At 36.2% G+C, this 25830-nt stretch overlaps 3 protein-coding genes across 3 annotated transcripts; 2 read left to right on the plus strand and 1 right to left on the minus strand.

The window, feature by feature from the left end:
• Nucleotides 1-399: 399 nt before the first annotated feature.
• On the plus strand, nucleotides 400-11777 carry LOC137250244 (arrestin domain-containing protein 3-like). The gene is made up of 5 exons (XM_067782710.1): nucleotides 400-1786; nucleotides 2089-2204; nucleotides 8772-9121; nucleotides 9193-9763; nucleotides 11102-11777. Exons 2-5 carry the CDS (start codon nucleotides 2093-2095, stop codon nucleotides 11365-11367), a joined length of 1299 nt encoding a protein of 432 aa, XP_067638811.1. The 5' UTR covers nucleotides 400-1786; nucleotides 2089-2092; the 3' UTR covers nucleotides 11368-11777.
• A 1869-nt stretch (nucleotides 11778-13646) lies between these two features.
• On the plus strand, nucleotides 13647-15140 carry LOC137250250 (arrestin domain-containing protein 3-like). The gene is made up of 4 exons (XM_067782725.1): nucleotides 13647-13995; nucleotides 14066-14391; nucleotides 14451-14927; nucleotides 15006-15140. The coding sequence occupies exons 1-4, from the start codon at nucleotides 13884-13886 to the stop codon at nucleotides 15030-15032; spliced, it is 942 nt and encodes a 313-aa protein (XP_067638826.1). The 5' UTR covers nucleotides 13647-13883; the 3' UTR covers nucleotides 15033-15140.
• Nucleotides 15141-19234: 4094 nt separating this feature from the next.
• Nucleotides 19235-25536, minus strand: LOC137250195 (arrestin domain-containing protein 17). The gene is made up of 4 exons (XM_067782603.1): nucleotides 25353-25536; nucleotides 25076-25273; nucleotides 21533-22393; nucleotides 19235-19763 (listed from the first exon to the last, which is right to left on the minus strand). Exons 1-4 carry the CDS (start codon nucleotides 25465-25467, stop codon nucleotides 19465-19467), a joined length of 1473 nt encoding a protein of 490 aa, XP_067638704.1. The 5' UTR covers nucleotides 25468-25536; the 3' UTR covers nucleotides 19235-19464.
• Nucleotides 25537-25830: the final 294 nt, after the last annotated feature.

Below are 25830 nucleotides of genomic sequence, written 5' to 3' on the forward strand. Positions count from 1 at the left end.
CTTTATATGTGCAACAAAATTTTGGAAAAAATGAATTGCAGCCCTTTTCAAACATGAAATTATTTGTTTTTAAAATTCATAAGTACATTTTAACTCTTAACCAGAAGTGTTTCTATTTTTAAATTTAATGGACTTTTTGGTTTTATACTTATATATTATTTAAGATTTCATGAGCTTAACACCGGCTTATAATAATTGAATATTCAATTATTATGTTTATCTAAGAGAAACTGAAAAGAAAGAAAGAAACATTTACTGGCATATTGCGATGGTACCATTTCGAAAACCGCCACGTAATCATCATCAGGCAATTTCGTAATGTTATCAAAGGTTTCACCGAGATTCGAACCGCGAATCACCCGGTGAAACTGCAGTTGCCTTATTTGTGATTCGCGGTTCGAATATCGGTGAAACTTGATAACATTACGAAATTGCCTGAAGATGCTTACGTGGCGGGTTTCGAAATGGTACCATCGCAATATGCCAGTAAATGTTTCTTTCTTTCTTTTCAGTTTCTCTCATAAAAACATAATAATTGAATATTCAAGCCAGTGTTAAACTCATGAATTCTTAAATAATAAGTATAAATTGAACACACCATTAAACAAACAAACTTTTTGGGCTTTTTAAATCAATTTTTAGATTTTGAAGTTTAAAATTTTAGCACAATATAAACGAAAACATACAATAGTTGAAAAATTTTGAATTTAGGTAAAAACAAAAAGTTAGAGGATAAGCTTAGACCGATTAATGCATTAAAGCTCTAATTTTTTACCATGTACAAATATAAAACAAAGTCTTTGTTAGTTAAGGACGAAATTTCAGAAATTTGAATAACGGGTCTGTAATGAAAATTTCAAACCCAAGTCTGCAGTTTTTTTTTATCTTTTTTAAACATCTGAAGAAAATTAATCCTGAGAAAATGAATCCTGAGCCCGTTAGCTATATTGATCTCGAAATCTCCAAAATTCATACATCACTTTTATTTGCAATTGGTCTCTAAGTATTGCCTTTTTGTTGCTATTCGGGGCATTCATATTCATATTACACTAATATGAAGTATGAATGTTGGAGGTTTCAAGAAGCTGATGGAGAAGTGAAATTCAGAAACATATCCTAGTAACCATCTCCGTTTGTAAACTTTATAATTTTTCTCTGACATCAATAACAAAAGCAATTGTATAAAGCATTATGAGCAAGTCTCGATAATTAAGTACAGATTTCCAATTATAGGTAAGAACATTTTGAACCATTTTTTTTATGAATAAGGGGGTAATTTTTTACTCAAAATACAAATGCAGCTATAAAAATATCACCATTTCTCTTTCTTGAAATTTTTTTTTTTGTAATAAAAACAGGTATTTTATCCTTCATATTCATAATTAATAAAAAAAGGATTATAATATAAAGTGTTTACAGTTGGAAATTTGTATGGAAATTTCATTTTAAATTTATTAAAACCTTTTTTTTTTTCTCATGCAAAAATGGTGCAGAAATGTTTCGCTGATATTCGAAATGATTTTTGGCTCAAAAATTTTGCATTAGTGACAACCCAACCTATTAGCCACGTGCCAACAATTGTTTTTGTACGCTCTATCTGTAATTATTTACTCCAAAGAGCTAATGGCGAGAAATCGCAAACTAAAATTTCTACCGCTCTTTCTAAATAAACCAGAATACGTTATAACTAAAATGTTTTGATATTTTTTGCGAGGGCAATGCGGTGGTTGCATCCGGACAGTTTGGAGCCAAAATAGACGGCGTATCTTTGTCAGCGTACTAAAGAGTATCTAAAATTTACATACAAACATATTTGTATATGCAAATTTTTTGAAAACTGAGAACATTTAAATTTAGTAAGAAGTGAATATTTTAATGAATATTAATACGTATAACAAAGAGTGCGTTTCGGTTTTAGTGGCCCGTGAAATAAAACATCTGTAGCAATTGAATGTGATTTGTCAATTATACAATTTATAGCACATAAATACATTTATATAACGAAGTATTTGTTTTACTAATAAAATAATTTATTTATACGCAAGAAAATATAAATATACTTATATATATATTTTGTTTTTGATTGAGCGTAATGCCATCCACGTGCGTGTTCGAGTTTGATCGGCCTCAACCGATTTATTATAGCGGCGAGACAATCAATGGACGCATCCAATTAACAACAACAAGTGAGAAGACCGTTAGAGGTAAGCAATTAAAAAATAAACACTTTTTAAGAAATGAAATACATAAATTTATTTAAGGCTAACATAACCGGCAGTGCGAAATTTGACTGGCCTACATTCAAAAAATACTCATCCCTTCGCTCTTTATCTCTTCCTCCTCTTCCCATAAATCTTCCTTGATTGCCAATATCCCTCTTCGCTTTCGCATACATCTCCATCTTCACATAACTTGTGTTTCACTTATCCTGCCGTTTCGAATGGCGCCATTCGACATTAAAAAGTCACAAAAGAGCGGTTCGAATAGTTAGTAATGAATTGACGAGTAATCTCGTTGGTGAGTTTGGCCATTGTATAAGTATTTGAAAAATAATGCCCTCTCTCGGCAAACGTAAATCAATCTCTACAAGTTACTTATCCCATCCGTTCTGCTGTATGGTACATGGACACTGCCAACATATGATGAGGCAGTTCTGGGAGTGTTCAAGAGAGATGTTCTTCGAAAGATATACGGACCTCTACGCATCGACAACGGCGAGTGCGGAACAAGATTTTATGATGAGAGTGACAAGCTTTACGCACACATAAACAAAGCCCAGTTCATTGAAACAAAATCGAATCAAAGATAATGCTCCTGGCAAGAAAATATTTTTATAGGATGCCGGCTACGGCAGTCGAGGAAGGAGACGGCCCCCACTCCACTGGAAGGAACAGTTTGAAACAAATTACCTTGTTGTTAGAAATTTGGCGCCTTTTAGTCCAGAGAAGAAGCGGTTGGCGCTAGTAGGATAAGTAAGTTTATAGAGCTCGAAAATAATAAACAGATTATCGATAATTCAAATTTTAGGTACTACCGATAACTTTAATCAATATCGATAGTCTGCAAAAAGGTATCCCTTATTAAAATAAAAAAAAAAAAATTAATTGGAAATAAAGTCGCATAAACCTGTTGGCCACAAAATTGTTTTTTTTTTCAACTTCTTCCTTACTGAATTAAAACATCAAAGATTTTGTCTCGAACTATTGGCACCACAATCAAAACGCGTATTTCGTTAACACTCCCTACATTTTTGGACGTCTTTAAATTAGGCTGGTCAGTTAAATCAGATGTTAATGAAAGTGTGGGTTGGAGGAGGAAACGATGGAGCACGTTTTGTGCTCGTACCCTGCGCTTGCCAGGCTAAGACTGCCGCTATTAGGAGTGATACAGCTGTCGGATCTAGAAACAGCAAGTGCATAGGTCCTAAAGGCGTTTAGTATTTGCCAAAAGGACGGAATTAGTTTATAACACAGGTCCTGGTTTTTTATAATGTTTTTAAGTTTGATCGTTGAAAAAACTTCTGGTAACACTACGGACTCATCCACTCTATGTGAGGTCCTCATGGACCGGCCAGTTCAACATAACCTAACCTAAGCAGTCGGCGACATGTACAGTTTATGATAGTACAGTCGGTGGTTTTTTGAAAATATCGAAAACTATCGATGATGTAGATATGAAACATTTTACAGCTCTACAACAACCGGTTAAACCTGTTTCCCAAAAATTTACACTATTTGGAAGTACCAAGGGATATCAAGTCTTCCTTCAACTGCCTCTCACGACTTGATGGAGGGCTCTGCAATGATAGAACCATACGAGTACTGAGTGAGTAGTATTTATAATTTCGGACTCGATGCTTTTCACAAAGTACCTATGGTCAAATTGTTGATATCGAAGACGATTCTAGTCACGGTGCTAAAGTCATGTGTTTAATGTCCATAATCGCTTAACATTTGTGTGTATTAATAAAATAAATATATTTTCAATACAAAAACAATGTTCTCTTTAACTTTTGGTTAAAAATTCTGAAGTACCCACTTGTATCGAGTATATTCGATATTTTCTACTGACTATGAGTACTAACATCGATACATTTATCCGAATATGTTATATTAGTGATATTGGTATCTAAATTTGGGACACCAAGTATCTGAATTGAATGATATAATATGGGACGATATAATACCCAGGGCTTTGCTAATGAAAAAGGGTTTCAACATCAAATTCTCCACCTTCACAGTTTTTTACCATAAATCTCGAAAACTTGTTTTAAAAATTTACGATGTTTGTACGATAATTTGGAAAATAATACCGAGTATACCGTGGTGTGACAAGTAAAAGTCAATAAGTAAAAGTTTTGGAAAAGCCCAGTTCTTTGCATAAATCTACCTTTTTTTCATCTAACTCTAGGAAAATCAAGGTAGTAGGGGCACATACCAAAAGAGGAGGCTTTGAGGGAATAGAAAATGTTATTATCCACAAAGTTTATAAAACCTACAAACGAGAAAACGTGTTCAAACTTCAATATCTTCAAATCGTTCTAAATGTACTTAATGACTTTTACCTGTCACCTCACGACATACGTATAATGCATTTTTTATTGCTGTCTAATTTCTGCTCATTATGATTGTGAGGAATATTCTAATCTTATTTAAAACAATAATACATTAGACTGTATCGAAAAATAAAGGTGCAAAAGTGCGAATTTAAATTTAAAGCTTATGTTGGAAGAATCTCGTCAACAAACTTTTCTTATTTTTTAGTCCTTGCAAATATAGCCAAGTTTTTTTTTTTTGTTTTTTTTTTTTTTTTTTTTTGTTGCAACTTGATTTTTTGACATCCGATTTTTAAATTGATGTGTCATCATTTTTGCTTTAAGAATCTTATAATTCCTTCTTATGCCCCTTTGTGCTCTGAAGTCTTTTTCTAATGGTTTTACCTATCTGCTAAGCCAGTGGAGCCCCTTAAAGTATTAGAAGGAATTAAAAAGCTTCTCGAGGTAAAAATAATGGCATTTCAACTTTTTTATTTCGTTTGGGTACCAACCCAGACTGTCATACACTCATTTATATATAAGCACATTAAACCGTATTGAACTAACTAAATGCTGGCTTTGGACTACCACAAGAAAAGAAAAATATTAAAAGAGTAGACATAACCTCTCGGTAGTTGTTGCTATCGATGTTGATGGTCCTTTACCGGATATAGATCTGGTACTAGTCCGACCATCTCGGGAACGTTTTTGTATGACCACATTGAAACTTCCAGGACATCCCCTTGATCAATGAGGAATTAAGGTGGCTAGAGCCTCGGTTGCTAAAGAAACAGGGTTGGAGAAACTAAAAATAGCGATATCAACCTCTTGAAAAGGTTTTGCTACACAACCCCATGAATCAGTTTAGTATTTAAGTCGCCTCTTACAACAGGCATACCTGCCGTGGGTATATTCTAAGCCCCCTAAACCGCTGGCCGCTGGGGTGCTGCCTTTCGGTCGACACCCTTAAAATCATTTTGTACTGTATAGTATTGGTACATTTGGCCTATATCTCTGAAACGGTTTGAGGTATTGAAATCATTGTACCAAAAACTTGTATTAACCACTTTCGTTTATTGCCCAAAGTTTGAAAGAAAATTAGTAAAGGTAAAGTGGGTTACAAGTGAGCTTTGGACCATATGAATAAAAAAACTTTACGAAGACCATTTTAGATAAACTTCTGCTTCCTCTGTTAGGAAGCTGCTGTTCTATAGTGTTCTGATTGCAAAAATATTTAGTTTTGGGCTAGGCAAATGTTTTCCTTTTTTGACACACTCTAATGGTCATACTCCCCATACATACATACATACATACATATGTATTTGGCACAATATGCCTTAATAGGTGAACACACCTTCACACAAAGAACTCATTTCATGGAATAACTTTAAAACTATGCAAGAAATATAGATACAGATACTGAAACGCGACTATGATTATTTAGTATATTACAACAACAATTCTGCTTAAAGTATTATGGGAGAAAGCCTAAGCGGTGGCAAGTTTGTCAAACAAATGTAGGTGATTTTCTTACCTTTGGCACTAATTGAAAGGTTGGGCAAAACAGGTGCCCAGGTTGCATATCAACAGGCATAAATAAAACTTTTCAGAATTCATGAAAATGAGATTGCGAAATTTTTTTTCATAAACGCACCAGTCGATGTCAAAACATGTACATGTATTGAATTTAAGCTCAGCTAGGGTGCTATTGAAAAAAATTTTGAGATATGGTTCCTTGAGAAATATTCTCAGATAAGGATTTCCGAACTGGCAGCCGATATAGGGTGATATTTTACTCAGCAGTCGAAATTTTCGCAAGCCGTCTCTCAATAGGAACCCGATTTTTTTATACATTTCATGAACATGAAATGGTATATTAACTTTGTATAGAAGATACACCCACCATTAAAAGTATACCGAATTGATCAGGGCGACGAACTGAGTTCATATAGACATGTCCGTCTGTCCGTCCGTCCGTCTGTCTGTTTGAATGCAAACTAGTCCCTCAAATTTTGAGATATCTCAATGAAATTTGGCACAAGGATGTATTTTTGTATTATATTAGATATTTGTCGGATCCGGTAGGATCGGACCACTATAGCATATATCTCCCATACAACCGATCGTTCAGATAAGTCGATTTTGGTCATTCCTGCCGCAATTTAGAAAGTATAAACATGAAACTCGGTGATATATATTTTAATATATCACAGAAGATTTTCTGGAAAAATTACTTTGATCGGAGCTATATATAGTATATATCCAATACAACCGATCGTTCAGATAGACTGATTTTTGGCAATTTCTCCCTTAATTTCCAATATAAAAACGTTAAACTTGGTGATATTTATTCTAATATATCATGGAAGATTTCATGATAAAATCATTTCGATCGGAGCTATATATAATATATATCCTATACAACCGATCGTTCAGATAGAAAGATTTTTAGCTATTTCTCCCTTAATTTCCAATATAAAAACGTTAAACTTGGTGATATTTATTCTAATATATCATAGAAGATTTCCTGACAAAATCACTTTGATGGGAGCTATATGTATATAGTATATACCTATCCCACACAACCGATCGTGCAGATAGCAAGATTTTTGACCATTTCTCCCTTAAAAAAAAAAAAAATAAATGTAAGGCGCGATAATCTCCGAAGAGATCTAAGGCCGAGCTTCTCTTCCAATTTGCGGCGTGCTCCTCTTGATTTTCCCTACAAATTGGCCGGACGGGACCTACATGTTTTATGCCGACTCCGAACGGAATCTGCAAGGCAGATGAGTTTTCACTGAGAGCTTTTCATGGCAGAAATACACCCGTAGCGTTTGCCAAACACTGCCGAGGGGCGACCCCGCTTAGAAAAATTTTCTTCTAATTTAAAAACCTTATTTCTAAAATTTTTGATGTTGCTTTGTCCGGGGTGCGAACCCAGGGCATACGGTGTGACGCTACCATCACACCACGGTGGCCGCCATTTCTCCCTTAGTTCCGAATATAAAAACGTGAAACTTGGTGATATATACTCTAATATATCATAGAAGATTTCCTGTAAAAATCATTTCGATCGGAGCTATATATAATATATATCCCATACAACCGATCGTTCAGATAAGTGGGTTTTTTGCCATTTTTTATTTTATATTTATCTTAAAAATCGTTTAGGTATGTACATCTGTTCACTATATATTTCTTATCTTATACATCTGATTATTTGAAGATTATGAACGGGATAAGATTATTGTCCAGCCCCATTCATGGAAGGTATAAAGTCTACGGCACAGCCGTCCCGTCCTTACTTGTTTAAACTTTTTTGTTACCGATTTTGATCAGAGCCGCTTACTTATTCGTCTGCGGCTCCTGTTTCATAAGCCGATACTTATTCGTTTTTGGGTACTTTTAAACAATTGTGAACCCGTTCGCTGTTTGGTATTCATCAAAACGTTTTAAGAAATAGGTTCCTTTTTTACTTTTTATAGCTTTATTGGAACTGGAGTTTTTCAAAACTAGACACTTATTCTGTTGTGGTTTCAACCGGTGCCGGTTACTTATTCCACAGGGGTTCATGTTTTAAAACTGGACTATGTTGTCTTTTTTGACATTGCCTTAACAAAATCTCTTTCCTTTAAGAGAGCTTTTGATTCTTTGGTAACCGATCAATTTCGCTTTTTGAAACGAATAAATTTTTGGCACTTTTGATTTTCAGTATCGTTTGCTTTTCTAGAACAAAAGTTAGCTTTCTGTTACTGATTACGTGTAGGAAACAATAATATTTTCGATATTTTTAGTGTTTTTTTTTTTTTTTTGCAACGATAAAGATACTCCTAGAAAGTTTTGGGGATCTAAACATGTAGATCCTGTCGCCCAAAGAAAAATTAAAAAAAGGAACATGCCACAAGTTGGAAGAGAAACTCGGCCTAAAATATCTTCGGAGGTTGTCTCGCCTTATATTTTTTTTTAGTTCAAGATCCTCCTGAAGAGATTCCAAAATCTAAAGGAAAAGTAACGTTCTATCAACAGATAAAGTGAAAAACATGATATACTGTACTACTTCATAGAACGAAATCATTCTGAAAAGATGTAATCTAAAAGTTCCCAAACTAGTTCGTAGTCACACGAATCTCCTAGTTTCAACTCGGCCGATATTTTCATTAAGAACATATTTAATTAACCTTAACACTTCATGGAAATCGCACACTTCAAAAACCAACCTTCACTCTTTTATTCACAGCACTCTACATACTCTTCGAAGGCGAAGCCAAAGTACGTTGGAAAGAGAGTCGATCACGCAGCCGTAATGGCAAAACTGAACATTATACGAAATATTTTCGCGCCAACGAGACATACTTAAACACCAGGACACACGTACATGGGGAAGGAGCCCTACAACCGGGAACTTATACCTACACATTTAACATACCGCTGCCATTGGAGTGTCCGACTTCATGTGTAGAGAAATATGGCAAGATAGCTTACGAGTTGTCACTAGTGCTTGATCGACCCTATAGATTTGATAATGTTTTCAAGCAACCGTTGACGGTATTGCACCAGGTCAATTTAAATATGCAACCACAGTTGCTGGTGAGTTAAAAATTACAAAGAGATCTGCAGTTCAAATATATTTAGTAAATTCATTTATTACCACATTAAAGATACCTATAAAAAGTGAGGATATTAAATATTTTTGCTGTTGGCCTTGCTCTTCGGGACCTGTGCTCTCTACGCTGATCATACTTTTTGGTGGTTATGCGCCTGGTCAAACAATTAAATATAAACTCGAAATAGATAATCAATCAACTGGTTATGATTTGGAAGATGGTGTGGAATTAAAATTAATACAAGTTTATAATTTTGTAGCACACACACCACATAATAAGACGCGTTATCATAGTAATACTCTAGCGCGTACAACGCAGGGTATGCAATGCTTGAGACTATCGAAGCGTTTGGTTGAGGGTGAATTGCTTATACCACCTGTGCCACCCACCTTAGAAATGGGCTATATAATTGGTGTACGTTATGAGATCAAAATGTCCATAGATACGGGTGCCTGTCATACTGATTCCGAAATTAAGGTACCCATAACAATAGGTACAGTGCCGCTAGCACAAAGTGCAACAAATCCACAAAATGCAATCGATTTGTTGCCAACAGCCCCAGTGGAGCCAGAAACACCAGGCTCGCCATTTGGCAGTGATGTACCACCAAATTATGATAAATTTAGTAAGTGATTAATGAAAATCTTTGAGTTTATAAATCTTCGACTGAGTGGAAGATCAATCTAGATTGGCAACATTTACAAAAATGTCACATAGAATTTTTTTGAAATCAGATGATGCTGTGACCTCTGCCTCGCCTTTCCTCACTTAAAATAGATGTCTAACTTTCCCTTCCTCCTCCTTTTCCTGACCTCTACCCTTCCTATCCTTCAGATGTTTACCTTTTTCCCTCTTTGTCAGCTGCCTTTTCTTCTTTACATTCATCTTCCTTCCAATTTTGATTCTTTTTATTCTTATCATTTTCCTAACCTTTTTCTTATTCCTATTCTTATTCTCATTCTTAATCTTATTCTTGGTCCTATTCTTTTTCTTATTCTTACTCGTATTCTATTGTTATTCTTATTCTAATTCCTAATCTTAATCCTATTCTTATTCCTATTCTTATTAATTCTTGTTGTTATTGGTATTCCTATGTTTATTCCTATTCCTATTCTTATCGTATTTTTATACTCAGCTGAGCAGAGCTCACAGAGTATTTTAATTTTGTTCGCATAACGGTACCCCGTAACGGCATAAACTAATCGAGATAGATATAGACTTCTATATATCAGAATGATCTGGGCGATAAAAGAAATTTATTTGGCCATGTCCGTCCATCCGTCCGTCCGTCTGTCCGTAAATACGACAACTTGAGTAAATTTTGAGGTGTCTTAATGACACTTGGTATGTATGTTCCTGAACGAAATCGGACTATAACCACGCCAACTTTTTCGACATCGAAAATTTCGAAAAACCGAAAAAGTGCGATAATTCATTACCAAAGTCGGATAAAGCGATGCAACTTGGTAGATGGGTTGACCTTATGACGCAGAATAGAAAATTAGTAAAATTTTGGACAATGGGCGAGTCACCGCCCACTTTTAAAAGAAGGTAATTTAAAGGTTTTGCAAGCTGTAATTTGGCAGCTGAGTATGTAATGTTCGGTTACACCCGAACTTAGCGTTCCTTACTTGTTATTTTAATTCTTATTCATATTTATATGCATATTTTTTAGCTCTATCTTAGTTTTTATCTTATTCTCCTTTCGTAGTCATATTCTTGTTCTTAATAATATATCTTTTTTAATTAATCTTCCTCTTCTAATTACAATTCCTCTCACTCCCCGGTCTGCCTCACACTTCCTAACGTAGTACTATTACCTACCTCAATATTAGGATCGCGATATTGCGATAAGATATTTTGGAGCCGCTAGCCAACATAGAGTTGCTTTCCACCCAACTGATCAAAAGATATTTTCAGATTAAAGAAAATCATATTCAATCTATGTTTTTTCCACTAACAGAGCCGCCCTCCTTTGAAGAGGCCACCTCGATTGGTGGTAAGTTTATTGATCGTGATGTTGATGAACGTAATCGCAATGATGAATTTATACCAAAGTATCCCATGTACACAAATTTTGCGGTAGCCACCGCACCAACACTGGACGACTCGGCACCTTTGTTGCAAACACCAAATAGTTGGGATTCAACAAATACACCATCACCGCCTTATACCAGAGAGAATCTTGAAACACAACCAGCGGCGGGTACGGTTGGAACAGTTGAATAAATTAAAGCCGCCATATATATGCCAAAGTCATTGTTATAAACTTATTTGACATTATAAACAAATTTATACGTATTACTATTAACTAAGTGTGTACATGTGTTAGGTTGGAGAAAATGTGAGCCAATATCATATTGATTAGCTTTGATCTGCACTCTTGTTCTGTAGTTCGAAACGATATTAAACATTCCTACGACAGCCGTTGCTAGTTACGTACTCTATTAACTCACGTTTTATTAGATCAAAGGCTGTTATTTCACCTATTTCTGAAGCCGTTCTGCAACAATGAAAATAAAAGATAATAAAAATGTTTCAAATCTTATAGCAAATAGAATAAGATTATTGGCCTGTCGGCTACAATGTGTTTACGAAGTTAAGGTCCGACTTAAAAAAACTTTTATTGAAAGTATGTACTCGATGATTATAAGCTGTTTTTGTTATGCTGAAAAATCGACTTTTCTTTCTTTTACAAGTAATTTGATCTCCAAGTAGAATCCTTTAACACTCTGAAAGAAATTCATGAGCAACTCAGCGTGTTAACTTAAATACAGATACTAAGGATATATCTGCTTGAAGATAATACGAATCTCGAAAGTGTAAGTCGAGCACAAGTGAGAAGAGGAGTGCGACAGCCTATCCGTACGTCGAGCACAAGTAAGGAGAGGAATTCAACAGCCTATCGGGAAGTGGTAGCAGATTTATTCAGAGTAAGAATTGCCAAAGCCCCTCCACTAGACTTTTTGCTGTGTGATCTCTTATAAATACTAGGTAGGGTTGAATTGGATAAATACCCCACATGGACCGAATGTGTCTATACTGTTACCAGAATTTGTTTAACGACCAAACGGAAAATCTCCAATTAGGCACCAGGACTTATGTACAGAATAACTCGGTTCTATTGGAAAATACCTTAGTAGCTGGAGCCTTGACTTCGCGAGCGCAGGACACGAACATAGAACGTGTTTAACCGTTTCATCGTTCCTAATTCCTACATCTGCTGTTACTGACGCGGCCTAACTTGTAAATCTTGCAAATATTACCGGATAGAGAAAATCGATGCCTAACCAAAGCGGTGAATGTCGTCTTAATTGTAATAGCAAAGTGTGAGAGCAAAAAAAGGTCTGCATTTTATTAGGAACATTTGCCGAACCTATCCCCAGGTTTGAAGCCCGCGCAATATTATCATAATAACTTACACTAGAACGAGGAATCTGGCGGATATGAAAGCCCTCAACGGGCTTATAAACTCCTATGAATAAAAGATTGCTCAACTGACTTAAAAGGGTTGAAGGCATAAAAATAATGGGACTATGCACTGTCTACTACAGCATCTAATTAAAGAAGTAGAAAAGCGAGAGAGAGAGGTAATTGTGTTAGATTTGTAGTGGCATAGAGACTTCGCTGCCAAGTACCTCGTTCACGTTGGTGGGCCATCGTCTCGCAGTACACATCAAGGCGAAGGTAATTAACTCATTTATGCTACGCAGCTCGCCGACACAGGGAACGACGCAAACAAGAAACGATCGCTCGCTCGATAAAAAAAGGTAGCGAGTTTATTCACTCAGTCATTAAACTCAACGATGGACTATCTCCCTTTATATGATAATCTCCGAAACTTGTATGAGTTTTGTCGGAGTTAAAGTCTTTTGCCAGATATATATCCGGAACGCGTCAGAAAATAGCACCATTTTCATATAATACCGGTCATCTCAGGAACACTTTGATATGTGCGCGTTGCACCTTTTATGCCATCCAACGCCCTCCTTCCGTGAGGAACTTGGGGTCCCCTGAGCCACACTTGGTAAATAGACAGGATTCGCCACAGGTAGGAGAGGTTAACAATTCTTGTGTTCTGTTCGTAAACTAGTTCCCTGGTCCACTATCCCCGGCAGTACCACTACTCCACTGTTGTTGCTAGCGTGTGATCAATTCTTCTCGCGCCTGTGAGAAGATATATCAGTACAGGTCCCACAAAGAAAAGGATAGCTTATGGGGAAACCTTGCGGTAATCTGAAGCTACTCGCAGCGCCCTTTTACGTTGTACCAAGATGAAGGCGGTTCAGTGCTTCCTTTGTTTTATTGCATACACCCACATTTTAGATCGATGTCTCTGGAAGGTAATTAAAGTTGATACTCACTTCTACGCAAGTTCAAGTTAAGTACTTCAATAGGACTGACTACAAAATATATAGTAGAACAAGACTGCCCTCGCGATGGACATAAATGTCTCTGACTGGAAGTGTGGATAATCGCCCTAAGCTCACTCACTTTTACCATGACACAGGCATTTAATGCGAATTAAAGACAACATGTCGCATGTGGGATGAAAGTCTCAGTCTTGTCGATGTAAGTAAGCGTGTAAGTATTTAAAAATAAATTATTTTTGGCAACGCTACTTGTGGGCATATAATATTTTTTTGCTTTTCTACACTACAAAGTTTATTATTTCAAAATTCTTGATATTCAACACAAAAAACCAACAGCTCTCGTATCAGTTCAACGCATTTTATTTGCCCAAAATGCCTACAAAATGCAAATTTTCTTATGAACGCGAAACGCCAGTTTATGTTTGTGGCGAAAAAGTTATTGGAAGTGTTGAAGTGAACTTCGTAAAAGAAGAACTAGTGGAAGGTATAAGAATGTATAAGTAAAATGAATAGGAAAGAGCATACAATGTTCACGGAATTATAATTCTTTTCAGATATACGCATAAATTTTCGTGGCATGGCTACCGTTAGTTGGGTTGACACCATGGCGCGTTTTCCCAAAATATATTCAGCCGAAGAAGTGTATATGGAAAATGAGATAATCGTGTTTCAGGGCGGCGATATTGCAGCAGGCATATATAATTATTCCTTCCTTTTTCACGTAGCCGATGTATGTCCGACCACTTGTACCACAGATATTGGACGCATCTTTTATGAATTACAATTAATTGTGGCATATGAAGATAAGCACAAACGTAAATTTACGAGCGAAATTATGGTGCTGCAGAGATTCGATATAAATCAAGTACCAAATGCATCGGTAAGTTGAATTAACTCAGCGCTACTTTTTGTTTAACATCATTATCACCGCTCCGCTAGTTGCCAGTAATAGCCAGCGATGAAATATTTTTCTGTTGTTGGCCTTGTTCGTCCGGTCCTGTGGCTGTAAATCTGAAAGCATCACGCGCCGCTTACGTGCCTGGAAATATGATCGAATTTAGTATTGAGCTCGATAATATGTCAAAACGTTGCAAATTTCGCATTAATATTGGCGCATATTTAATGCAGATCTATAAATTTACAACTGAAATACCAAGGCGACGCACGCGTTATATATCATATGAATTGGATGATGTAGAGCGGCGTATAAATGTGAAACCCGGTGAAATAGAGATAATGGAAGAATGTTTTACCATACCTCCACTGCCACCATCGACACAAGGTGCACATATTATATCGATTAAATATGAGTTGCGTTTGGAAATACGCGTAAATTCTGTTTCGCATGCAATGACCGATTTGATGGTGCCAATTATAATCGGTACAGCAGATGAGCAAACACCATCAGTTGCTCCTGTAAGCTACATATACTTCACATAGCTTCCAGTTGTATAAATCTAAGTAATTGTTTTTGTTTCTCTTCTTTAAATTTAGCTAGCGAAACGCAAGAGCCGCCGATAATTGTGAGAAAGTTTGGCAGTTCTGCATTTGATGTGAAAACCTCCTTTAATTTTGAAATATGTCGTATGTTTTATTTATGTAGTATGAACTAATTATGTATAAAGCTAAATATAATTATTATTTTTAACACAGCTGATAAGTAATAGGTAAGGACTCGATAGGAATAGAAGGTACCAAACCAAGACTTCTCTCTAGTTACTCACTTACTTACTTAATTGGCGCATAGCGGTTAAAACGGTTATGGCCGTCCAACAAGGGGCGCCAGTCACTTACTATCTCTGCAAACCGGCGCCAATTGGTCGCACCAAGGGAGTTAAAATCGTTTCTCACCAGGTCCTTCCAGCAGTGTGGGGCCGCCCTCTACCTCCGTTTCCATAGGCGGGTTCCGATAGAAACACTTTCTTGACCGAAGCGTCATCTTTCATTCGCTTCTCCCTAGTATCGCTCTAAATTTAGTCACACCATATTTCTCACAGCCACCGTGGTGTGATGGTAGCGTGCTCCGCCTACCACACCGTATGCCCTGGGTTCACACCCCGGGCAAAGCAACATCAAAATTTTAGAAATAAGGTTTTCCAATTAGAAGAAAATTTTTCTAAGCGGGTTCGCCCCTCGGCAGTGTTTGGCAAGCGCTCCGGGTGTATTTCTGCTATGAAAAGCTCTCAGTGAAAACTCCTCTGCCTTGCAGAAGCCGTTCGGAGTCGGCATAAAACAAGTAGGTCCCGTCCGGCCGATTTGTAGGAAAAATCAATAGGAGCACGACACAAATTAGAAGTGAAGCTCGGCCCTAGATCTCTTCGGAGGTTATCGCGCCTTACACTTATTTTTTTTATATTTCTCACAGACTAGTATTGCCGCTGCATGCATTCTAGGATTTATGCTGCTCTGGAAAAGCCAACGGTGCGATAAAGAATGTCGAGCAGCTTCGTGAGCGCTGTCGTAACAAAAAAAAAAGCTAGAAAAAATACCAGTGAAGCGTGAAATGCGTGAGTGCGCTGATAGGAAAATTCAGGGTTTGCATTCCAGAGCAGCAGTAGTAACGAAAAATTTGCTTTGCAACTGCTCTGAACTAGAGCAGAGCCGTAGCACAATAAAATAAAATATATATTCCGTATGCTCTGCTACCTTCTACGTCGTGTTTTAGAGTTGAGCAAGTAACAGAATAAAGACACCAAATGAAATGCTATTTGTAGTGAAACCAAAGAAGATAAATATAATAACCGACGTCACTCGTTACTTGTTTTTTTTTTTTTTTTGACGAGATGTGCATAAAATGTCTTCTATACATTTTCGTGGTGTCAGGTTAGGTTGAACTGGCCGTTCCATGAGGACCTCACATAGACTGATTGAATCCGTAGTGTTACCAGAAGTTTGTTTTAACGACCTAACTGAAAAACCGTATCAAAAACCAGGACCTATGTTATAACTTAAGCCACTTGCTGCTTGTAGATCTGACAGCTGTATCACTTCTAATAGCTGGAGTCTTAGCCTGGCAAGTACAGGGCACGAGCACAGAACGTGCTCGATTGTTTCCTCCTCGAACCCGCACTTCCTACATATGCTATCACTGACCAAGCCTAATTTAAAGGCATGTGACGCCAGAAGGCAGTATCCAGTCAGAATACCCATCATGAGTATACAGTCCTCTCTTTTTAATGATAGAAGCAACTTTGTTAGTCCAAGGTTGTAAGACCTACACATAATCTTCGACACTTTACAGCCCCGCGCTTGAACCCACGTCTTTCCCACTTGGTCGATCATGTCCACCTCTCGCCTTCGCTTAATCTCCCCCAGTGTAATTGGGACGTCTACGGAGCAAGCTTCAAGGGATGCACCCTTTTTAGATAGTTCATCCGCTTTTTCATCCCCATATGCCCTGGGACCCAATATAGATGTATGCCTCTCCCTGTCCCGATTCTCTCCAGAGAGTGCACGCATTTAGATGCTGTGCTATGCGAGATTATTGCCTTAATTGCTGCTTGACTGTCAATATAAAAGTTAACACGGTTGCAGCTTAAGCTATTCTCTTCCAGGGTTTCTACTGCTTTGGTTACGGCTAATATTTCCGCTTAGAAAACACTACAGTAATCCGGCAGCCTGTAGGATCTCCTTATTTCCGGATCAGCACAGTATACCGCATACCCTTCTCCTTCCACTACTTTGGAACCATCTGTGTACACATGTATCGCCTCGTCCGCCATTTGTGCACCCTTGCGCCAACCGTCCACCTCTATTGTGGCCTTAAGGTCTCCCTCGAAGCGCAGATAGGGAATCAGGTAGTCTGTTCGTCTTGTGATTGATGACGCTATACTACTATGGCCATATCGTCGGCGCTCAAGCTGCCTCGAGGCAGCGAACCTGGTTGCAGTTGTTAATTCGTGGGGTATTTGTGTTTCTTTTTCCTACAGAAAAAAATGTTAGCCTAGTTGCTTTGTTCTGTATTGTTATGCAAAAAATTTGTCTTTTCTCTTTTTTTTTTGTTGTTGGAGCTAATGTAACGTTACGATGCTGTTGTTTTGTACTTGTGGTTCATTTGTAGGTCTTGGAGATGTCGTTGTAATTTCCTGGTTTTATTGTTATTGTTATTACATCTGGATAGTCACTTCTGTTCCCACGTTGTATTGCGAGATGTCAGCGTAGTGGGATTCAAGGGGTTGATAAGCGCAATACAAAGCTTTACAGCTTCGAAACTTCCGCAACCCAAGGGGAATCCAGTTACAAAGATGAATGTATCATATACATATTTCGCAGGCGAGGCTCTGTCGACCCCAAGTTCTTCATGCAACTAGGGGGTGGGGAGGGCAAGATGGTCGAGAAGGTTTAATGTGGTCATATAAGTCATATCCGAGATGATCGGGCTAGTACATTAATGATGCTTTGTGACCTGAAGGTACCGTATCTATATTCGACAAAGGACCATCAACATCGATAACACTCCCCAAAGCCTTCGGGGTGTATCTTTATCGCTAATACAACAACAACAACATGTCTGTGTAGACTTTAGAAATGGTATGCTATACGTGGGAATATATCATGTAAGCGTAAGTGTAGTGACGACAATGTAGCATAATAAAAAAACAACGTACGTGGTAAAGTTAGGGTAGGTTTGGTGGTCGCTTTCTTTCTAGGGGAAGATCACTTGAACAGCAGGAAGGTTCGATGTGATACCACATAAAATAACGAAGATGTAGATAAAGCTAGTTAGAGAATTGTTGCGTAGCAACGGTATAGTTTGTAATGAGGCCGATCTCAACCATGGATAAATCCTCCGGAGATCCAAGTGATTCGCGACCAAAATACCCGCGCCTAGTTCTGGCAAAAGCCGGGTAATCACGCATAAAGTGAATCGATGATTCCACCTCATTATCCTTCATATAGTTGCAGCAGAGTGGGGTTCCCAGTATTACTTGCTTATGTAATGAGTTGGTTATCGATATGCTATAAATTTTCTGTCGGTAAGTTACCGGTTTTTTTATTGACGAGTTATTGGGTTGTTATCACAAAGTTATCGATTTATTATTGAAAAGTTATCGATTGTCTATCGAAAGATTCAAAATATGTTTTCAAAAAATTATCGATTTGTTATCAGAAAGTTATTGAGTTAATATTAAAAGCTTGATCATTTGCGTTGGGAGTGCATTATTATCAAAAATGTATCGACTATTGATAGAAAAGAAGAAGTTAAAGGTTTGTTATCGAAGTGGTACCAAATTGTTATCGGCGTGTTTTCGAAAAGTTTTGGAGCAAACTATTCCTTTAGTAACAGTTACTTTTGACAACTAGGTACGTTTTTGGAATCCGTCGTTTTTTGGGAACAATTCCTTTTAAGTAATGAGTTTGTTATTTAAAGCCAGGTATTTCTTTAAGCACTAATATTTTCAGAACCATTTTTTTATTGAGCCAGTTTTTTTAGAATATGTGCGCAGGCATGCTTAGATATTACCCTATCTAAGCAAAGTTTAGAAAATGAGAACCATTTCATAAATGGCCAATCTCAGCATAAATGCAATACATTTCTAGTTGAGATGGGGCATTTGTTTCTGAGATAAGGCAATTTTGAATACAAATTTAGAATAGAGTTATCTTCGAACAAATTCTGAGATAAGGCGTTTTCGAACTGACCGCTTAAGCATATCATGAAGACACAAAACTTACAAGTTCTATTACTCATTTACAAAAAAAAAAAACAAAAACCAAATTACTAGGTGTGAACGATTTTGTATTTGATATGACTAGTAATTTTTGGTTGAGCATCTCGTTCTTAGCTTCAAAATAGTTTGGTCGAAAACAGATGACGAACAAACGATTAAGAGCATACAATTCTATATGGTAGTATATAATTCCTATTTCTCAACATGAAGCTCTTATAAATTTATAAAAAAATTCTCTCAATTAATACACACACCAAGTCTCCTTAATACCTTTTAAGTTGTTACTTTATTAATTCTTCGCTGTTGTTTGTTGTTTTGCGCGCTTGCATTTGGCTAGCTAATTGTTGTAGAACTCCAGCATAGGCACTATTAGTCAACTTTGATCTATCATTTTCTTCACTTTCTCCGTCTGCTTCACTTATAGCATCTGTGCTTTCATTACTTTCTTTTGGTTTGTTGTTCATATCATAATATAGATATCTTGGTTTATAATTGGTTTGATCCAATTTGTATTTGCTCTTATTTGCTTCATCATCGAATTTTGTTTTTGGTGTGTACTCTGCTTCGCGAGAAGAAGAATCTTAAAAAGGAATAGAATTGCGACTATAAATTAATTATCATTTTAAAAAATTAACTAACACACTTTCAAATCACATCGAACTAAAACTCGGAACATTTCCAGAAGCGGGTGCTTTTTTAGAACCGGGTACTTTTAAGAACCGGTAACTTTTTTGAATAATTTAGTTTTTATTAAGCGGGTACTTCTTCAGAACCGGGTACTTTTTTAGAAACGAGTTCTTTTTTGAACTGGGTACTCTTTAAGAGACGGATACTTATTCACCCGGGTACTTTTTGAAATCCTTTTGATTACCTTTTGATAGGGATACGTTTTTGGAGCCGGGTACTTTTTAGGGCCAAGTGTGAAGTGGGCTCGTTTCAAGAACCGGGTACATTTTCCGAACAGGGTGCTTTTTAAGAACACGTGACTTTTTTAAAACGGGTACTTGTTTGGAACTGGGTACTTTTTCAAACCGTGTTATTTTTTAAAACCGAGGTCTTTTTTAAACCGGGTACCTTTTCATCTAGGTACTTATTTTCAACCGGGTACATTTTGGACCGAGTACTATTTTGAACCAAGTCCTTTTTAGGAACGTGCGACTGCGGCAAGCAAGTCGCATCGACAAGACAAAGGTTTAAGGCAGGGAGAAAAAGGGATCTCACTAACAACGTTACTCACGTCAAAGTGTTGCAGCACTTCCTTTTTCCGACTTTCAACATACTCGTTAAAATAATAAAGGCAAAAGAATACCGTATCTTGCGACAATTGCAAACTCAATCGGACCACGGTCGCTGTAGCCATATTTTCGATGGTTGGTTTCTGAGATAGCAGGTCTATTTCACTGAAAGAAGCAAACAACTCTGTACCAAGTAGCACACGTGCGGCTTGAGGTATGAATGTGTGAGCGGAAAGGGCGCGGAGAGGGAGGATTCCGGAGAGGGAGGATTGGGAAGTCGCCACATTTCCACTCCCCGCGCCTGCTCTCCAGTTATTTCTAGTGGGAAACGCACCTTATATTTTGTGTCCAAAATTCATCACTGAGCATGTAGTAATCTTAAATTATACTGGGAAGCGGACACCAAAGCAATTATAATTGTGAGTTGTAAAGCCTAACTGCGGAACAGGTTGCAGTTTCACTTGTATGAACAGACAGAGGAAACTGGTTAAAAATCACTTATAGTGCGTTATCGGGACACGGTCTTAATACTCCTGTTACCTCTCCGAGCGCTTCTTGCTGTATTATTCAGATTTTTGATATCTAATTGCTAAGTCAGGCTACCTTACCCTGAGTTTGGGTTTTAAACCCTAGTCAGCTATGTAGATGTTTTCCACTATACGTTCGATGTGGACTTACCTAAACGTACTGTGTCTCGATGCTCAAATCGTTCTCGAGTTGGTCGCGCCAGTACCTTAACGGTGTAGGCAAAACTAAGCCAGTGCTTGCATGTAACAAGATCAGAAGTGATATTCCCTCGGGCGTTTCGGGTCACAAGAGGTAAATTCCCCCATAAATCTTGGTAACGTTGTTTTACTAATGCTACTTTGGTTAATCGAGTAATAATATAGCGGATAACTCCGGTCATGAGAAAATTTTCAGGGACAGACGGTCTTGGGTGTGTTTTTTTTCGTTCGTTCTTATGGAAAGCTATTTTACATACACATGTCATATCAAACCATACCATGGTTAAAATGAACTCGACTCCCTAATTGCGCAAAGTTGTATCAATTATAAACATGAATGACTTCGTAATTTATCTCTGTAAGAATTCAGTCGCCAAATATGTACTTACCTAAAGATATCATCGACATACTACTTTCGCGTATTTCTGACGCAGGAGCTGAGGCTCCTTCAAAATTACTATGCCTTTCCATCGCTGAATCTATCAGGCTTCCACTCGTATTTAAGTTATTCATCGCGTGCATTGTTAGCTTTTGTTGGAAGCTCTCTTCCTGCAATATTTGTACTACATCGGTCTGCAGCAACGGCACTGTACCAACAGTAATTGGCACTTTTGCTTCCAACCAATGTTTTGAATGCACTGTACACAAGCGCACAAGCAACTCATAGCTTATGTGTAAGCACCGACAGTCAGCTGGATCAGTGGTTGGTACAGTTTGTGGTATTCGGAGCAATTGTAAATGTTGCGTCAACAATTCACGGGTACCACATAAATTATGCACCGACTTCGCCAACAGAGTTTGAAAATATTTAGTTTTAGTTTTTTTACGTCCATGTGAAGCGGTAATGCGTAAAATGCGTAGCAGCTCATAGCGAAGTTCGTGTAGCTTCAATTTTCGCGGATTATGTATTGAGATGTGTGCAGAAAGCAATTCACCAGGGACAAATCCATTTTGTTGTAATGTCACAAGCACTTGCATTGGTTCTTTGAATATTTTCAAAAGCACATTTTCTTCCACGTGTACTTCACGAGATTGTGCGTAGAGCTGGGCTGCATGTCGCAGATCCAATGCTTTTACCACATTTAACTTTTGCGAATAACGAAGTTCACGCTTACTCTTGTGCTCAATAAAGACTTCAATCATATAGCGTACATGAGCGTTGGGGCTTTCGAAGCTCGTTGGACAGTATACGGGTAAAGTTACGCTAAATGGGTAGACGTATGTGCCACGTTCGATGATCCTGGGTGTAGCTGTGTAAACGGTGTTAAATTAAAATGAGTTGAGCATATATAATTTAAATCAAGGATCGCAGCAGATATAAGTTTACTTGCAACAATCTCTTTTTATACCTTTCATGAAAATGAAATGGTATATTAATTTCGTCACGAAACCGAAAATTGTAAGTCCTTAAAGGAAAATAGATAGACCCACCATTAAGTATACCGAAATAATCAGGTTGAAGAGCTGAGTTGATTTAGCCATGTCCGTCTGTCCGTCTGTCTGTTTGTATGCAAACTAGTCCCTCAATTTTTGAGATATGTTGATAAAATTTGGTGAGCGGGTGTATTTGGGTGTCCGATTAGACATTTGTCGGAACCGACCGGATCGGACCACTATAGCATATATCCTCCATACAACCGATTTTTCAGAAAAAGAGGATTTTTGTAATATCTTACACAATTTAACAGATTGAAGCTTCAAACTTCACCATATACTTTCGTATGTTGCACATATTGTTGCCTGAAAAGATTGATGAGATCGGTCGTACATATAGTATATATCCCCCACAACCGATTGTTCAGATAAGGAACTTTTCGTAATTAATGCCCTATTTTAAGAGCTAGAGGCTTCAAATTTCAACGAATGCTTACGTATATAGCATATATTGTTGTCTGAAAAAATCATAAAGATCGGTGGTATATATAGTATATATACGGTGGTATATATAGTATATATATACAGTTTATATATATATATATTTTCGCAAATTTTAGCCCCATTTTAACAGCTAGAAGCTTCAAATTTCATCGAGTACTTACGTATATAGCATATATTGTTGTCTGAAAAAATCATAGAGATCGGTTATATATATAGTATATATCTCATACAACCGATTGTTCAGATAAGAAACTTTTCGCAATTTCTACCCCATTTTAACAGCTATAAGCTTCAAATTTCACTGATTGCTTACGTATATAGCATATATTGTTGTCTGAAAAAATCATAGAGATCGGTTGTATATATAGTATATATCTCATACAACCGATTGTTCAGATAAGAAACTTTTCGCAATTTCTACCCCATTTTAACAGCTATAAGCTTCAAATTTCACCGATTGCTTACGTATATAGCATATATTGTTGTCTGAAAAAATCATAGAGATCGGTTGTATATATAGTATATATCTCATACAACCGATTGTTCAGATAAGAAACTTTTCGCAATTTCTACCCCATTTTAACAGCTATAAGCTTCAAATTTCACTGATTGCTTACGTATATAGCATATATTGTTGTCTGAAAAAATCATAGAGATCGGTTGTATATATAGTATATATCTCATACAACCGATTGTTCAGATAAGAAACTTTTCGCAATTTCTACCCCATTTTAACAGCTATAAGCTTCAAATTTCACCAAATGCTTACGTGTATAGCATATATTGATGTCTGAAAAAATCATTGAGATCGGTGGTATACATAGTATATATCTCATACAACCGATTTTTGAGATAAGAAACTTTGCGCAATTTCTGCCCCATTTTAACAGCTAGAAGCTTCAAATTTCACAAAATGCTTACGTATATAGCATATATTGTTGTCTGAAAAATCATAGAGATCGGTGATATATATATTATATACTTCATATAAACTTTCATTTTTGCCCCTTTTTTACGGCTAGAAGCTTCAAAATTCATTAAATTTCATCAAATAGTTACGTTTACGTCATATATTTTTGAAATACGTGATTCGTAGTCATACTTTTTACATGCAGGTCACAAAAAACCTGAAGCTTTGCATCCTCTCACAAAGTACCTACCTATTTTTTATTTTATATTTATCTTAAAAATCGTTTAGGTATGTAGATCTGTTGACTATATATTTCTTATCTTATACTTTCGATTATTCGGAGATTACGAGCGGGATAAGATTATTGTTCAGCCCCATTCATGAAAGGTATGAAGTCTTCGGCACAGCCGAAGACAGTCCCGTTCTTACTTGTTAATGATTATTTTTGAGTTTTATATTTTCGTGGTGAAAATCATTGTTGAAAATAAATTAAAATAAAATAAAACCAAATTAAATAAAACAAAATAAAATGAAATAAAATAAAATAAAATAAATAAAATAAAATTAAAACAAAAATAAAATAAAACAAAATAAAATAAAATAGAATAAAATAAAATGAAACAATATAAAATAAAATAAATTAATATAAAATAAAACCAAATCAAATAAACAAAATAAAATAAAAACAAAAATAAAATAAAATAAAACAAAATAAAATTAAATAAAATAAAATAAAATAAAACAAAATAAAATCAAACAAAATGAAATAAAATAAAAAAAACTAAATTAAATTAAAATAAAATAAAATAAAATAAATAAAGATAACACAAAAATGAAAGAAATAAATAAAAAGGAAAAAAATTAAATTAAAAAATTTTTTGAAATAAATTAAAATAAGGTAAAATAAAGAAACAAAATAAAATAAAACAGTATGAAAAATTATATTAAAAAAAACATAAAATATAATAAAAAAAAAACAAAAAATTTAATTAAATAAAATAACCTTAAAATAAGATTTAATTAAATAAGATTGAATATGATAAAATAAAACTAGATAAGATCAAATATAACAAATTGAACAAAAGTAAGACCGACCTATAACAGTTATTTGCAATCTCTGATTTAAATAGTTATAAGATCAAACCTTCTTCAGAGCCCATGAAATAGTTGACCGTTGATAGAAAGTCTTCACGATTCGTATAAACCTCAAGTTGTTGCCCAGGCGATGCGTTGGTCAAGCTTTGCTCATGTCCTTCTTCGGTTTTCTTCTTCACACTTTTTTTCGTTTTTTTCAGCGTCTGCCATTGGACATCAGCAAAACCTTTATACTCCAAAAATATCGCTAAATGACATGTTGGTTAAAAAATTTGGTAATTTTTTTGTGTTTATCAGTAACAATGACTCATTAATTAAATTATTACCTTTGAGCAGCAATCGTACATCAAGCGTTAGTATGACACGTCCCGTTAGCTTATCACCGGGCTCATAAATGGCTTTTTGGTTATCCAAAATTACATCGCAATGTAGAACAGACATATTAGCAATATTTTAACAAAAACACAGCGCTTTTTTGAGCTTTCCCTCTACCAGCAACATTCCCAAACTGTTATTAGAAACTGTTGTAGGCTTTTAACTAAAATTATTGATTTGAATTTGCCAATGTTTTTTTACTATCACTATCTTATCGTTCAACTTGACTCATGCATTGATATAAATATTTATGAGCAGCTTATTGATATGGAAGTTATGATGTTTTTTCGAATTTAATTCAGTAAATATGAAGTGTGCATGTTATCATTACTTGTAATTCAAGAAAGGGGCATATAATAACAAACTCAAAAAAAGTTTTACCAAAGAAGTTACTTTTAATATGGTCGTTACCCTCAGGCTTGAGTGCTT

This window comes from Eurosta solidaginis, chromosome 1 (genome assembly GCF_040869045.1).
Source record: "Eurosta solidaginis isolate ZX-2024a chromosome 1, ASM4086904v1, whole genome shotgun sequence".
Taxonomy (NCBI): Eukaryota; Metazoa; Arthropoda; class Insecta; order Diptera; family Tephritidae; genus Eurosta; species Eurosta solidaginis.

Excerpts from the sequence above, each read along its gene's own strand:
- LOC137250244 (XM_067782710.1), top strand. The coding sequence starts at position 2,093 with ATGCCATCCACGTGCGTGTTCGAGTTTGATCGGCCTCAACCGATTTAT. Across the intron at positions 2,205-8,771 it reads AAGTGAGAAGACCGTTAGAG|CACTCTACATACTCTTCGAA; the intron begins GTAAGCAATTAA and ends TTTTATTCACAG. Across the intron at positions 9,764-11,101 it reads ACCAAATTATGATAAATTTA|AGCCGCCCTCCTTTGAAGAG; the intron begins GTAAGTGATTAA and ends TTCCACTAACAG.
- LOC137250250 (XM_067782725.1), top strand. The coding sequence starts at position 13,884 with ATGCCTACAAAATGCAAATTTTCTTATGAACGCGAAACGCCAGTTTAT. Across the intron at positions 13,996-14,065 it reads AAAAGAAGAACTAGTGGAAG|ATATACGCATAAATTTTCGT; the intron begins GTATAAGAATGT and ends AATTCTTTTCAG. Across the intron at positions 14,928-15,005 it reads AAACACCATCAGTTGCTCCT|CTAGCGAAACGCAAGAGCCG; the intron begins GTAAGCTACATA and ends CTTTAAATTTAG.
- LOC137250195 (XM_067782603.1), bottom strand. The coding sequence starts at position 25,467 with ATGTCTGTTCTACATTGCGATGTAATTTTGGATAACCAAAAAGCCATT. Across the intron at positions 25,274-25,352 it reads TGTACGATTGCTGCTCAAAG|CGATATTTTTGGAGTATAAA; the intron begins GTAATAATTTAA and ends CATGTCATTTAG. Across the intron at positions 22,394-25,075 it reads TTTCATGGGCTCTGAAGAAG|CTACACCCAGGATCATCGAA; the intron begins GTTTGATCTTAT and ends CCGTTTACACAG.